This window comes from Herpailurus yagouaroundi, unplaced genomic scaffold (genome assembly GCF_014898765.1).
Source record: "Herpailurus yagouaroundi ecotype Mexico unplaced genomic scaffold, PumYag 203, whole genome shotgun sequence".
NCBI lineage: Eukaryota > Metazoa > Chordata > Mammalia > Carnivora > Felidae > Herpailurus > Herpailurus yagouaroundi.
The window spans coordinates 8318572-8334767 of record NW_024412434.1 but is presented as its reverse complement, the minus strand read 5'-3'; the positions used below and the strand labels follow the sequence as shown (position 1 = coordinate 8334767).

Here is a 16196-nt window from a genome sequence, read left to right as displayed (position 1 = left end):
AACCAAAGACTACCACATTATAATGCTGGCAAAAGAAAAGACATCAGCATCCTGGTCTTTGTCTAGAAATGTACATTATTTTCACTTAATAAAAGAATCTGTATTTTGTTTTAAAGGCTGCACACTTTCAGTAGTACTTTTCAAGTGAGGAACACTTGAAGCATATCTTACTATAGCTTCAGAAGTCCATGTAACTGTAAAGCAGAATGAGATTTATCGTTTATTTCAACAGATTCCCACGGTTCAACAGAAGAAAATTTCTTATTCCTTGTTTTGATGGATTACATCCAAAGATCATTTATCCTCTTAACTACATGTTGGAGATGTTGCCCATGAAATGCACCACGGCCTGTCCATGCGCCTAGTGTTGAAACCCTTACCACTTCTGTCTGCAGCTCCTCCTCTCATGATTCTGGCCACAATAATGGCCCCCGTCTGCTCGTCTTTCTTAATGGTGGCTCCCTTTTAAGAAAAAGAACAAAAAGTACTTGTGGGTAAAGGTGCATAGTGGTTGGCAGGAAAGGAGGCAGAAATAAGAAGATTCATCTGGAAAGAGTGAAAGCAATTACAAAAAATTAAAGGTATGAGGCAGGACAAAGAGACATCATGCCCCTTTATCTTACAAAGCACTCCTGACTTGGTACAGATTTTCAATCAGACACATCATGTAAGGTTTTCAGCACAATTTAAAGATTTTTCAAATCTGTAAGCTCTTCAACATTATGAAAAGTAGAAGTCTCCTCTTTCCATTATACTACTTTATATTTGAATACTATTTGTTTTTTCCCCTTGACAGCATTGGCTCATTTCACTTTGTCCTTCTAATACCCCATGAAGAAGGGAGGCCATATTGAGAAGGTTAAGTGAATACAAAAATCTCATCAAAATTTGAAAACTAAGACCCAGGCCATCCGGCTTTTAGCTTAGTGATACTTCTATAATGGCATTATAGCAAAGGAACTCAGACATAATGATAAAGAGAGAGAGAGAGAGAAAACTCCAAAATTAGTCGCATCCCTTACCTAATGCTAAGATAAATTAATGGAAGAAAGATCTGTTACTCCAAGGTCTTTATGTACTAGGACTGTGCTAAGAACAAGCAGAACTAACATTCTGGCATAAGATTAGGAACAATTTTAAAGAGTCCAGAAATTCTTCATTTATGGATGTTCAGAAGCTAACTGAATGCTGCTTATAACAACATCAAGCACAAATGGTTACTTTGAACATCTTTTTATGACTTTCCTTCTAAGAAACTGGCATTGGTGTGGGAAAGCGTTCTACATGGCATCACATAGCTAAAAAGATGCACACTGGGTGACGGCAGAATTCACACCCTGAAAAAGAAAGTGGAATTTTCCCACAGGTCAGTAAACATGTTTATATCGTTAAAAATTAGTTATGTAAACAAAGTTAGGAATCCATTTGTAAAAAGTACATTTTATTTGACAGCTATCACATGCATACCTAATAGTAGTAAAAAAAATCAAATAATTAAGTAATCTGAGTATTTTGTGGCATTCTTCATCACCAAGCATCCATTCAAATCCAAAGACTTGAATGAGCATCTCTCCACAATCATAAAAACCAAACCCATAAAGACCCACCAATTAATGGTAATTTTTGCCTTTATTTAAATAGTTTACTTAGAGCTAAGATGACTAGAAATGCAATATTTTTAATAAAACTGGTATGATTAAATAAACTTTAATTTTCCTTAACAATATCTCCAACTTTCTCATCAAAGTATGGCTAATAGCAAAAGGGTCTGATAACCTAAGATTAATTACCCATTTTTTTGGAGTGTTTTTTTTTTTAACCAATTTTTTCTTTCTTTTTTTTTTTTACTGAGGTAAAACTGGCAAGTAACATTATAGGACTTTCAAGTATACACCATCATAATTGGCCATCTGTATGCACTACACAGTGATCACCGCTATAAGTCTAGTTACCACCCATCACCATATAATTGACCCAATTTTGTCCCCACCCCCAACCTTCTGGTAGCCACCAATGTGTTGTATCTATGAGTTTGTTTTGTTTGTTCATTTGCTTTTTTCTAAATTTCACATATGAATACAATGATATGATAATTTGTCACTCTCTAACTTATTTTACTTAGTATAACACCTTCAAGGTCCATCCATGTTGTCACAAATGGCAAGATGTCATTCCTTTTTAATGGCTGAGTAATACTGCACTGTGGATATGTGTGTGTATGTATGTGTGTACGTATGCATATGTATTTGCCATATCTTCTTCACCTATTCATCCACCAGTGGACACTTAGGTCCTTTCCATATCTTGGCCATTGTATACGATGTTATAATGAACATAGGAGTGCATATACTTTTTCAAATCAGCATTTTTATATTCTTCAGATAAATCCTCAGAAGTGGAATAGATGGATATGATAGTTCTAGTCTTTATTTTTTAAGAGTATGGAGAAATCTCCAGAGTTTTTTCAATAGTGCCTGCACCAATTTACACTCCTGTCAACAGTGTACAAGGATTCCCTTTTCTCTACATCCCCACCAACAGTTGTTATGTCTTGTCTTTCTGATAATACCCGTTGTAATTGATGTGAGGTGATGTCAATTACAGTTTTGGTTTGCATTTCCCTAATTATTAGTGATGTTGAACATCTTTTCATGTGCCTATTGGCCATCTGTATGCCTTCTTTGGAAAACTGTCTATTCAGATCCTCTGTCCATTTTTTAATTGTGTTGTTTAGGTTTTTTTTTGTTTTTTTTTGTAATTGTAGGAGTTCTTTGGATATTAATCCCTTATCGAATAAATGACTTGCAAAAACCTTCTCCCATTCAGTAGGTTGTCTTTTCATTTCAATGATGGTTTCTTTTGAGGTGCAGAGTTTGATGTAGTCCTATTTATTCTGTTTTTGTTTCCCCTGACTTTGGAGTCAGATCTACAAAAACATTGCTAAGACACACGTTGAGGAGCTTACCACCTATGTTTTCTTCTTCTAATAATTTTACAGTTTCAGGTCTTAGATTCAAGTCTTTGATACGTTATGAGTTAATTTTTGTGTATAGAGCAAGACAGTAGTCAAGTTTCATTTACATGTGGCTGTCCAGTTTTTCCAATACTATTTATTGAAAAGACTCCCCTTTCTCCACTGCATGTTATTAGCTCTTTTGTTTAAATTAACTGTCCATGCATGTGTGGGTTTAATTTGGGGTTCTCAATTCTATTCCATTGATCGGTGTGTCTTTTTTAATGCCCATACCAAACTGTTTTGATTACTATAGCTTTGTAGTATAATTTCAAGTCAAGGGGCATGATCCCCTAAGCTTTTTCTTCCCAAGATTGCTTTGGCTGTTTGGGATCCTTTGTGGTTCCAAATTTTAGAATTATTTGTTATAGTTCCATGAAAAATAACCTTAGAATTTTGAGAGAGACTGCCCTGGATCTGTAGATTGCTTTGGGTTGTTTGGGCATTTTAACAATATTAAATCTTCCAGTCCATGAGCATGGACTATCTCCATTTATTTGTGTCTTCAATTCCTGTCATCAATGTCATAGTTTTCAGTGTACAGATCTTTCACTTCCTTGGTTAAACTTATTCCTAGGTATTTTTTTTTCTGATGCACTTTTTAATGAGATTGCTTTCTTAATTCCTCTGATTATCCATTATTAGTGTACAGAAATGCCACAGATTTGTTTTGTTAATTTTGTATCCTCCTACTTTACTGAATACATTTATTAGTTCTAACAGTTTTTGGTGCAGTCTTTTGGATTTTCTATATATAGTATTAGATCATCTGCAAATAGTGATAGCTTTAGTTCTTCTTTTCTGATTGGAGGTCTTCTTTTTCTTGCTTAACTGCTATGGCTAGCCCTCCAGCAGTGACAAGTGTGTGCAATTCTCTTCTTGTTTCTGATCTTACAGGAAAAACTTTCAGCTTTTTACCATTGAGTATGATGTTAGTTGTGGGTCATATATGGCCTTTATTATGTTGAGGTATTTTCTATCTTTACTTACTCTGTTGAGTTTGTATCATAAATGGATGAATACTGTTAAATGATTTTTCTGCATCTACTGAGATATGATTTTTGTCCTTCATTGTGTTAATGTGGTTTGTCATGTTGATTGATCTGTGGGCATTGAACCATGCTTTGATGCCCGGACTAAATCCCACTTTCTCATGGCTTATGATCCTTTTAATGTATCGTTGAACTGAGTTTGCTAATATCTTGTTGAGAATTTTTTCATCAGTGTCATCAATGATATTGGCCTGTAATTGTGTGTGTATGTGTGCGTGGTGTTCTTGTCTGGTTTTGGTATCAGGGTAATGCTTCCCTGATAATATTACTTTGGAAGTACTCCCTCCTCTTCAGTTTTTTTGTAAGAGTTTAAAAAATATACAGATTAAATCATTGGAAGTTTGATGAAATTCATCTGTAAAGCCATCTGGTCCTAGAGTTTTGTTTGTTGAGAAATTCTGATTACTAATTTAATATCCTTGCTAGTAATTGGTCTATTCAGATTTTCTATTTCTTTATGACTGGTCTTGGATAATTGTATGTTTCTGGGACTCCATTTCTTCTAGGTTGTCCAATTTGTTGGTATATAATTTGTTCATAGTAGTCTCATGATTTTATATTTCTGTGGTGTTAGTTGTAACACCTCTATTTCTGATTTTACTTTAATCTTTTTCTTGAGTCTAGCTAAAGGTTTGTCAACTTACTTTTTTTCAAATAACTAACTCTTAGTTTCATTGACCTTTTCTATTGTTTTGTCTCTTTCATTTATTTCTGCTCTGATCTTTTTTTTACTTCTTTCCTTCTACTAACTTTGGGCTTCAAGTGTAAAATTCAATTATTTGAGATTTTTCTTGTTTATTGAGGTAGGCCTGTATTACCCCGAATTTCCCTTTTAGAATCCCTTTTGCTAAATCCAAAAATTTTGGTTTGTGGTGTTCCTATTTTCATTTTTGTCACTTGGTACTTTTTAATTTCTTCTTTGATTTCTTCAACGACCCACTGTTCAGTAGCATGTTGTTTGATCCCATTTTTGTGGTTTTCTCAATTTTCTTCTTGTAATTGGTTTCTGATTTTACAACACCATTGTGGGTGGAGAAGATGCTTGATATTTCATCTTCCTGAATTCACTAAGTTTTGTGACCGAACATGTAATCTATCCTGGAGAATGTTCCATGTGCACTTGAGAAGAACGTGTATTCTATTCTTTTTGGAATGAATGTTCTGTACATATTAAGTCCATCTTGTCTAATGTGTTGTTCAAAGCCACTGTTTCCTCATGGATTTTGTTTGGATAATACCCACTGATGTAAGTGGGGTGTTGTAAGTCCCCTACTAGTATTGCTGACAATTTCTCCCTGTTAATCTTTGCTTTATATATCTTGGTGCCTCTATGTTGGATACATACATATTTATAAATGTTATGCCTTCTTGTTGGATTGACTGTTTTTCATTATGTAATGCCCTTTTTTCCTATTACTATAAGTCTTTATTTTAAAGTCTATTTTGTCAGCTATAAGTATAGCTACACCAGCTTTTTGTTTCCATTTGCATGGAATATCTTTCTCCATTCTTTCACTCTCAGTTTATGTGTGTCCTTACTTCTGAAGTCAGTCTCTCATAGGCAGCATACAGATGTGTTTTTTTTTTTGTTGTTGTTGTTGTTGTTTTTTTATCCATACAACCACTCTGTGTCTTTTGACTGGAAGGTTTAGTCCACGTACATTTAAAGTAATTAGTGATAGGTACATACTTGCTACCATTTTGTTAATTGCTTTCTGGCTATTTTCAGAGTTCCTCTCTATTCCTTTCTTCTTTTCTCTCTCTTCCTTTTTACATTGCATTTAGATTCCTTTCTCATTTCCCTTTGTGTATTTACTGTAAGTTTTGCCTGGTGGTTACCGTGAAGTTCACCTAGAACTTCCTGTGTATATAATGGTCTGTTTTGACAGCAACTTGAACATACTCTAAAACTTTACGTTTTTTCTTCCTGCCTCCCATGTTTTATATTTATGTCACACTTTACACCTTTTTATTTTGTGCCTCCTTTAATTATTGTAGTTTTTATTATTTATTTTATTGTAGTTAATTTTACTGTTTTTGTATCTTAACCTTTACACTTGCCTTATTAATGATTGATCCACTACCTTTACTATATATTTACTTTTCCAGCAACATTTTTACTTTCCTATGCTTTCTTTTTATTACTTAATGCCATTTCTTTTCAGTTTAGAGAAGTCCCTTTAACATTAATTATAAAGCCAGTTTAGTGACGATGAACAACTTCTGCTTTTGCTTATACATAAAACTCTTAATCCCTCCTTCAAATGTGAGTACTAAACTTACCAGTAGAAACTTCTAGGTTGGAAGTTTTTTCCATCCAGCACTTTGGATATGTCATGCCACTCTCTTCTGGTCTGCAAAGTTTTTTCAGAAATATCTGCTGATATCCTTATGAGGTTTCCCTTGATATAAGAAGTTGTTTTTCTCTTGTAGCTTTTAAGATTCTCTCTTTCACCATTTTATTTATAATGTGTCCTGATACGGATTTCTTTGGGTTCTTCTTATTTGGAACTATCTGGGCTTCATGGACCTGTAGGTCCAATTTCTTCTCTAGATTAGAAAAGTGTTCAGCCATTATTTCTTGACATAAGTTTTCTGGCCCTGTTTTCTACATGGGCCTCTATAATGTGAATGTTATTCTATTTGATATTGATTCAAACATTCTTTAAGTTACATTTTTTTTTTCTCTTTTCTTTTGGCTGCTCTGTGTGGGTGAGTCCTATTGCTTTTTCTTCCAGCTTGCTGATCTGATCTTTGGCTTCATCCAGTCTGAAATGCCCTAGGGTATTTTCCAGTTCTGTATTCTTCAGCTCTGTAACTCCTGTCGGGAATTTTGTTATATTTTCTTTGTTGAGGATCTCACCGTGTCCATCCAATCTTCTTGAGTTCAGTGAGCATCTTTATGACCATTACTTTGAATTCTTTACCAGATATATTGCTTATCTCTATGGCATTAATGCCCCTGTCTCATATTTTATCTTCTTTTGTTTGGAACACTTTCCTCTGTCTCCTCATTTTGCCTGACTCTCTGTGCTCATTTCTATCAATCACCTCTCCTAGTATTGAAGCAGTGACCTTTCAAAGGAGAGTCATGTGGAGCCCAGAAGTTCAATCCATTCTAACCAGAGCTAGGTGCTCAAGAAGCATCCCATGTGTGGTATGTTATGAACCTGTTTGCTGTAGCAGGGCTACCTCTGCGATGCAAGAATGTATCAGGCTGGTGCCCACCCGGCTGTGATGCATGGCTGCACTGAGTGGCACAGGCTGCACTGTGGCCAAGGGGTGGGCGGGACTACTGCCTGGCCCAGCTGTTACGCACAATCACAGTGTGGGGATTGGCAGGGTTCCTGGCTGGGCACACCCCTCAGCTCTAGCAGATTAGAGAAAAAGTTCCAAAATGACTCCCACCTTCACCACCTTTAACAAAGTAGATGCAGTCACAAACATGGCACCGTCATATTTGTCGTATTTGTCACTCCGTCCCTGGGGAAAGTTCCAAAAGTTTCCCGCCTCGCTGGCAAGCACTTTAAGATCAGTAAGTGGGTCTCCTTCGCATATGGTCTAAGGTGCTTTTTAAATTGGAGTTTTTGTGTTGGGTCCTGGGGTGAGTGAGTCTGCACACGAGCCCTTAAGAGCAGGCTCTCCCTTCCCTACAGTTCTATGATTTTCCTGCACATGATCCCTACTGGTTTTCAAAGCCTGGCATTTAGGGGGCTCATCTCTTTCATGCAGGATTTAAGGGGCTGGTTGCCTGGTCTGGAGCACAAACCCCTCACTCCAGGAAAACTTCTGTATTTTTGAGATCCTCCTTGACTGTGGATCACTGCACCTACCGTGGTGTGTGTGTGTGTGTTGTTTTTTGTTTTTCTTGCAAGTTGGTGTCTCTGCCTCTCCTATCCAATGCTGTCCTTTTTGTCCTTTATCATAGAGGCTCTGTTCATCCAGTTTTCTAGTCTTTTTCAAATTATTCTATTAATTCTATTAATTAATTATTCTATTTCAAATTATTCTATATGGAGTTGTGTATTTCCCTTACCATGGGAAGGAAGGAGTTCAGAATCTTCCTACACCACCACCTTGAATCCAAGTCTCTGCTCATCCATATTTTATAGATGAGAAAATAATCACAAACGGCTATGACCTAAGATCAGAAAATTAGCGTACAGTGAAGTCAGGACCTATCTAAGGCAAACTGATCAGAATGCTGTTTTTAGTCTTAACTATTCGATATTGCTTACCCTATATCTTTAACCTTTTATTCACAAATTATAAGTTCACTGCCCTTGCATTAGCTTATCTACGATGGACATCATCAATTCCCTCCTTCTCTGTATGCGCACATGCCCTATTCCCACACCAAGTGGTGAAAATGGTCCTAAGGCATGTAAGCCTATAGGAGGGCTTGCAGCTGCCAGCTGGGCCTCTTGAAATACTTGCTCTGTGGGAAGTCAGACACCATGTAAGAAATGATTACTGCCATGCTGTGAGGAGGCCCACCCAGCCAAGTGGAGAGGTCATCTGGAAAGAGATGTCTGATCAGCCCCCATTTTTCCGGCCATCCCAATCCAGGCATCAGTCATAGGAATGAAGTTCACAGATGACCCCAGCCTTAGCCACCACCTAACTGAACATATGAGGGACTCTACTTAAGAACCACCCAACTGAGCCTATCAACCTCTAAAACTATGATATATAATGTTGTATAGCCACAAAATTTGGGGGTGGTTTGTAACACAGAATTAGGTAATTGGAGTAAGCCTCTTGCTTCACTATGAATTATACTATTTTTCAATATAGGACCATCCAGTTTGTTGTGCTTAATGCTAGTCCTTGTGACTTATTCCGTGATTCAATGAAGCTGACAAATGTTTACTGAGAGCCTACTCTGTGCCAGGTTCTAAGGGCATGTAATGTATTAGTGAAAAAAACTAAGCATTTCTGCCCCCTCATGGAACTTACATCTAACAAGAAAGAAAGACAATAAACAAACGATGAAATAATTAGACATATAGTATGTTAGAGAGTGGCTACTACTGTGGGTATAAGAGCAGCAGGGAAGACAATGTAAAGACACAGGCTTCAATGAGAAGATGGAATCCGAGTAAAGAAAGATAAAAAGGAAACGAAGGAGTTAGCCAAAGAGAAAGAATAGATGAAAACAGTACAGAAGTGCTAGGATGAGGCTGTAAATGGAATGCAGTGATCAAGGAAGAGCAGAAAAGCCAATGTGGCTGGAGTAAGGTAAAAGGGGAGAAGCAGTAGGAAGTGAGAGTAGATGGCATCAGGGAGCCAGATCATGTAGAACTTTGTCGATTATATCGTGGGGGCTCTGGATTTTATTCTGAAAGAACCAAGGAGAAGCTGAACAGCGTGAGTGAGTGTCATAATCTAAAAGGTTCACTCCACCTACTGTGTTAAGAAAAGAGTGCAGGAATGCAAGGGCTAAAGCAAGGAAACAAATTGGGGGTTGTTAAACTAATCCGGGGGAAAGATGAAGGAGGCTTGGATCTGACTGGCAGGAGGTGAAGTGATGAACAGTCTGGATATATTATTGGTACAGCCAAAAGGATTCCCAAAGGACTGGAAAGGGTACATGAAAGAAGAAAGGTATCGAAGACTGACTCTGGTTTTTGGCGGAGCCATTAGGAAGATGGGATTGTAATCAACTGAGAGGAGGAGTCCTAGGAGGGGAATGAATTTGGGGACAAAGATCAGTTTACTTTTGGACACGTGAAGACAGAGATGTCTATTCGACATTCCAGGGGAGATATCAAGTACACAGATGGACATACAAATTTAAAGCTCAGAAAAAAAGATCTGGAAGAAAAATCGACTTGGGAGTCACTGACACACAGATGATTTTTAAAGGCAGGGGCTGGATGAAATCACTTCTAGAATGTGTAAAGAATAGCACTGCCACACTGAAGGGTTACTCTGTTACAGACACAAACCTTGAAACAGGGGTGCCTGCTACCTGCTGACTCTACCTATCCCTGGAGGGTGAACTATGGACCCTGAGAAATGATCTCCCACTTTCTACAGGATGCTAGCCCTTGACTCAACCTTCGTTTTGATCCCTTCATTCTTGAAGATTTCTGCTTCCATCTTTCTTTCCAAACTCCTATTACCACAATTCTTTGAGGTATTCTTAGTGGAACGTACTTGTGTGAAAAGAAGATCAAAACTCATTAAAATAGAACACATTACATGCCATTTTGTACAAAAGTCTACAGTCCTATGGCACAGATAGCACAAGGAAAATAAAGTTGTATCTAATGTTTTAGCACTTACATATTTCCTTATGTAATTATTTTGAATTTATTCTATGTGATTTTGACCCAAAAAATAGAGTATAGAGAACTTTGGGTTAGATTGAGAAGTTAAAATTCTGGTTACGTTTGTCTTGCTACTGCTGTAAAATGGTTTATAAAAGAGGACCTGATGAGCCCATGCTATCATGATGTCTCCATAAAAAATGCATGTCCTACAATACTGCCAATATTCTAAGACCTCCTTAAGCAGGTAGCGCTGTTGATTCCAGGTTGAACCTTTGAAATCAAAGTGGTTTCAAACATCATCTACCAAACATTTGCATCAAGAACATCTGAGACATTTAAAAAATCTAGATTCCCAGGTCCCACCTGAAACCTACTGATGCAGACTCTCTGGGGGTAGAGGTGGTGAAGTTTGCGTTTTAAGTAAGCACCTCAGGTAATTCTTAGGATACCAAAGTTGGAGCAGCACTGTTCTAAAAGAAGCAAGAAGGACAACCCATACAAGAAACTGAAAATTAAGATCATAATCCACTCACTCACTAAGTGAAGGTCACTTTCTTAAAGGGTGCCTAAAAAATAATATTTATTATTAATTATTTCTGCATAAAACAGATACAAATTGTTCCAAATTCATGCGGAGGGAGGATAGCTCTGCTCCCTGCATCCTGACCATTGTTTTTCTCTCCTTCTCTCAATTCATTTATCCATCCCTCCCCTTAAACTATCACCATCTCACCTTTCCATTGCAAACACCTACATGACCTGTGCTCACTGCCTCTTTACCCTGGAAATGGTCCTCTCCAACAACCGTCATCGAGAGCTTCTACGTATCATTCTATACAACATTTATATAGTGCTTGCATAATGCATACAAAGCATTTCAAGTACATTATATGCTATTTGACATTCAAAACACTCTTGAAGAGGCAGATCTCCTGATTTTCAAACAAGAAGCCTCAGCCTGTGAGATTAACTGACTTGGTCCTGCAAGGATATAGAGCAAAGAAGGGACACCAGAGTACCTCCCACTTAGGTCCTCTAATCCAAGCCTGGTGTTTATTTCACCACATTATGCCTCAATCTAACAGACAAAAGTAAACTCTTAAATCATATGGATAAACTAACCCCCCTTCATTGTTAAATCTTATAGCCTTTACTCTGGAATCATTTGCCAAAAATTTCCTGACGATCCAATCACTAGAATTTTACTTCAGCATTGCTTCTCGCGTCTTAACTATTTCTGACTCTTACCACTTGGATTCATTCTCCTAAGGATGCCTTAGATTCAATCTTCTCTCGGCTTCCGCTTCTCCCCCACTTTCTACCCCTTTGGTAGTTGTGGCTTTTCCGAGAACCTCTCCAAAATGACAAGTGACATTTGGCAAATGTAAAATGACAAGTTTGTTGAAAATAACCATTTCCTACTTTTCTGAGTAGTACATTTTTTAAACCTTAAATGTACTCACCCAAGAATCCTACTTTACCTTTATAACTGTCAAACTAAAAATAATACACTAATTATCATTTGGATGAAATAAAGTTCAAGATAAGTAATTCTCCTCACTTGATTTCATATTCCAAGGTTGAAATGACATCTGAAATCTTAATACTCTTCTCAGAAATCCTAACAAATAATTTGGGAATTTCTTCGTCCCATGTAGATGGTGTTGTCTATATGAAGTTTTTTATTTTTATTTTTTTTAAATACAGTTCCTTGAACAAGAAACACACAATTGTGGCTCAGAAGGAAGACAAAGGACAAGTAACTACAGTCATTTTTTAAAGTAAAATAACTTCAAAGTACTTGAAATTGCTTTAGATTGCCTTAAACATAAAAATAATATAAAACATAAACCTAGTTTAGAGAAGTTAACTGCATATGTTTGGGGAAAAAAAACTTTTATTAATTTACTTTTAAATAATGGAAAAATGAATATGACAACTTTTAATTCATGTAAAATAGGCAAAGAGCAGAATAAAAATTATGGATCCAAATGAAACAGCATTAAAATTTTTAAACACCCCACATTTGAGATGAAGTAGAAAGGAAAGTTGCTTTCAAGTATATTACAAAGTTGTCAAATTAAACCATGGTACATGAATAAGGAACTGAACAATTCCAAGAAATGCTGAAGATAGCCCCTGCATATACAAATGTTACAAATCCGGAAAACATCCCCATGCTTAAGAGAAATAATTTTTGAACAAATTAACAATTCAACCAATTTTTAAATTTACCTGGTTCCCTTTCCTAAATCTCTAGCCTCTTCCTAGCACCTGCCGAGCCCCACAGGCTCCAATAATCATAAGGAAACTTGAAATTTTTACTCCCATGCATTTCCTTCTATTCTTGCTACCTAAATGCATGGTACTTCTCCTCACCTAAGTAACAACGTTGTGGGTATTTTGTACTCCCTCTCTTCTCTTGCACTGTGTATGTAAATATTTGCCTGGTCTGATCAACTCTAACTTGCCATTTACCCCAGTTCAGATTCTCCTCTTAAATATTCTATATTATATAAACTTGGACAAAAAAGAGCTAACAAAGGATGATGATGTCAAAGTTAGATCGAATTATTTAAGCTGTGACATGCTTACTAGCTATAAAGCATGTGATATACTCAGTAACAAAGGATGATAACACAACTGTAGGTTATTTTCTATACCTCATTCGCGACTGCTTTTTAAATTGAAACTAATTTGCAGCAGGTCCAGTTAAAACTTGAAAAAATCTCAATGCAGTGCATGCCTAATTGCTTTGACAAACATTTTGAACATGTTCTTTGATCAAGAGAGGCTCAGGACATAAACATTGCTGGTGGTGCTTTAAATGTTAGCCCATGAAGCCAACACACCAAAAGCCACTGCCCCTGGGAAAACTACAACTGATCAAAGAAATTATTCCTAATGAATTCCTGAACTCCTCAAGATGGTCAGCCTCTCGGTTATCCAAGTGCCTGAAGTTGTCAAAACAAAACAAAAAAATGTATTTATCGAGGGATGCACAGAAGCCACCAAGAATTAGTCACTGTATGGTGATAGACCCTGAGAAAGATCTTTCTACATCCAAAATGCATGCCATCTATCCTTGCTAAGTATATCACCTTCTATTTAATAAATACCAAGAGACATTACAGAGTTATAAACCACATATTAAAGGCACAAACTTATAATGTACATTAACTAATCTTAACCAGGAATACAGGGAGCCCGAGGACATCCATGGGCGGGCATCAGGGCCTCAATAAATTCCTTTGTATCACATCAAATCTATCTGAGTGTTTTCTCTGGGTAGGAGTATCCAGTGTAGTTATCAATGTACCAAAGTTGCCCTTAAACAAAACAAGAACATGAAAAAAACCTATAAGGGAAAAGTAGACAGACAAAATATGGTGTAGAAGAAAAAAACTAGTATTTGCAGGTAAAGGGCCCGGACCTCCATTCTACCACTCATTAGCTGTAATACTTAAGTTAAGTTCCTTCACTTCTTTGCGTATCCGTTTCCTAGTCTATAAAAATGGAAAAAGAGATACCAACTATGAGGATAAATGTAACATATGTAAAGTACTTCACACAGTGCCCAGCAAGTATTGCATTATCCCCTGCTATTTGCTTTAAGAATACCAAAATGTCTCAATTAGGAAAAAAAATGGGCCCCAACACATTTAAATTTTTTTTTCAACTTTTTTTTTTTTTTTTTTTTTTTTTTTTTTTTGGACAGAGAGAGACAGAGCATGAACGGGGGAGGGGCAGAGAGAGAGGGAGACACAGAATCGGAAACAGGCTCCAGGCTCCGAGCCATCAGCCCAGAGCCTGACACGGGGCTCGAACTCACGGACCACGAGATCGTGACCTGGCTGAAGTTGGACGCTTAACCGACTGCGCCACCCAGGCACCCCCCAACACATTTAAAATCAACTGCTAGACAGTGGAATTTATTTTTCTTCTGAATGCAGTTTCAGCAAAATATGGAGACACTCTGTACTACTATCCTACTGCTGCCATGACAAATGTGCCACACAAATTTTGTGACACAGATTTGTTACCTTACAGTTCTGGAGACAGGAGGGCCAAAATGAGGGTCCTGAAGCTAAAGTCAAGGTGTCAGCAAGGCTGTGTTCCCCCTGGAGGATCTAGGAGAGAATCTGATCCTCCCCTTTTCCAGTTTCCAGAAGCTTCTGGCATTCCGTGGCTCATGGCAACATCACACCAACCTTTGCTTTTATCATCATGTCTCCTTTTTGTAACTCTGATGTGCTGCCCTTCCCACTTCAGTAAAAACCTTTGTGATGACAAGGGGCCCACCAGGTAACCCAGGATAATCTTCCCATCTCACGATCCTTACCAAATCTTGACAAGTCCCTCTGCTATTTAAAGTAGTATTTCACGGGTTCTGAAGATTAGTACATGACATCATTGGGCATGGTGGGGAACACCATTCTGCTCACCACAGACCCCTTGATGCAATTTGACATTGTATAAATTCCGGTGCTAAAATAAATAGGTACATTTACAGTTTTCTATGTTTATTTATTTTTGAGAGAGAGAGAGAGAGAGTGAGGGAGGGCCAGAGAGAGAGAGGGACAGAGGATCCAAAGTGGGATTTGCGCTGACAGCAGAGAGCCCAGTGCGGGGCTCAAACTCACAAACTGTGAGATGAGGACCTGAGCCGAAGTCAGACACTTAACCGACTGAGCCACCCAGGCGCCCCTACATTAACATTTTGAAATAAAAGGCATTGATTAATTTCTCCTTTACTTTAAAATAAATCAGCTTTCTAGAAAAGCCAGAGCAATTATTTTTAGTTGCACCGTTTAGTCTTAAATCAGCTGTGACTAGCTCATGGTATGCTTTCTTTTACAAAGGTCAACATCACATTTTACAAATTATTGTTCTAACCAATAAAATGCTGCCGTTTTATTTGGCTTTTTTTTTTTTTCATTTTTCTACATACTGTTTTTTAGACATGTATGCTCTATTTATTTTAAAGCTTAAAAACACAGAAAAATTATGTTATAAAGAGAGGAATAAATGGTGTGGCCCCATCAGATTTGGTTTTATCATGGTACCTACTCATATCTGAGCATAAACCGTATACCAAAACTCACCAACGGTTCTCTATTTTTGACCAGACGAATGATTTTTACGGAATCTTCCTCATCATCGATATCATCAGGCATAGGAGGTAATACCGGATCGTAATTCTTCTGAGCCACAGTATCGTGTACAGAGAGCAAAGCCTATCAAAGTCAGAATTTGGGGGGGAAAAATCAATCAAATATAAAATCCCAAACACATCAAGCTATAAAGAAAATCAAACTGGGGTTACAGTGTTGACATAACAACGGTCATAGGCAACTACTTGAAAAAGAGCATCTTAGGAACGGGAGTACATACAGCAGCCAACAGCAGCTCTGCTTAGCTGCCTACCCTCATGGAGGACAAGATCAGCATCAAAGTACTCTCACCTGGGACGCCTGGGTGGCTCAGTCGGTTGAGCATCCGACTTCAGCTCAGGTCATGATCTCACAGTCTGTGAGTTCGAGCCCCACGTCGGGCTCTGTGCTGACAGCTCAGAGCCTGGAGCCTGTTTCAGATTCTGTGTCTCCCCCTCTCTGCCCCTTCCCCGCCATGCTCTGTCTCTGTCTCTCAAATATGAATAAACGTTAAAAAAATTTTTTTAAAAAAAGTACTCTCACCTGTATATTCTCTGGTTCATCCTTATAAGGGTGGCAGCTGGGGACAGGGGTGGGGGCTTAGTACTTTGGCTAGGAGGGAGAAAATGAGGCCACAGGTACATTGTCAATGAGCCAGTAGGAGTCTGAGAAAACTGTATTTTTCCCTTCCTACTGTTAG

General features: G+C 37.7%; 1 protein-coding gene across 8 annotated transcripts in view; it reads right to left on the bottom strand.

Annotated features, from left to right (window-relative positions):
* The window catches only part of MPP7 (MAGUK p55 scaffold protein 7), a 303608-nt gene that overhangs the window by 92920 nt on the left and 194492 nt on the right, over positions 1-16196 (bottom strand). For all 8 annotated transcript variants that reach the window (XM_040451103.1, XM_040451107.1, XM_040451109.1 and 5 more), the window contains 2 exons: positions 15449-15580; positions 381-462 (listed from right to left, as the gene is read on the bottom strand). In XM_040451103.1, coding sequence (XP_040307037.1) covers positions 381-462; positions 15449-15580 — 214 coding nt within the window. The remainder of the gene's footprint in view (positions 1-380; positions 463-15448; positions 15581-16196) is intronic.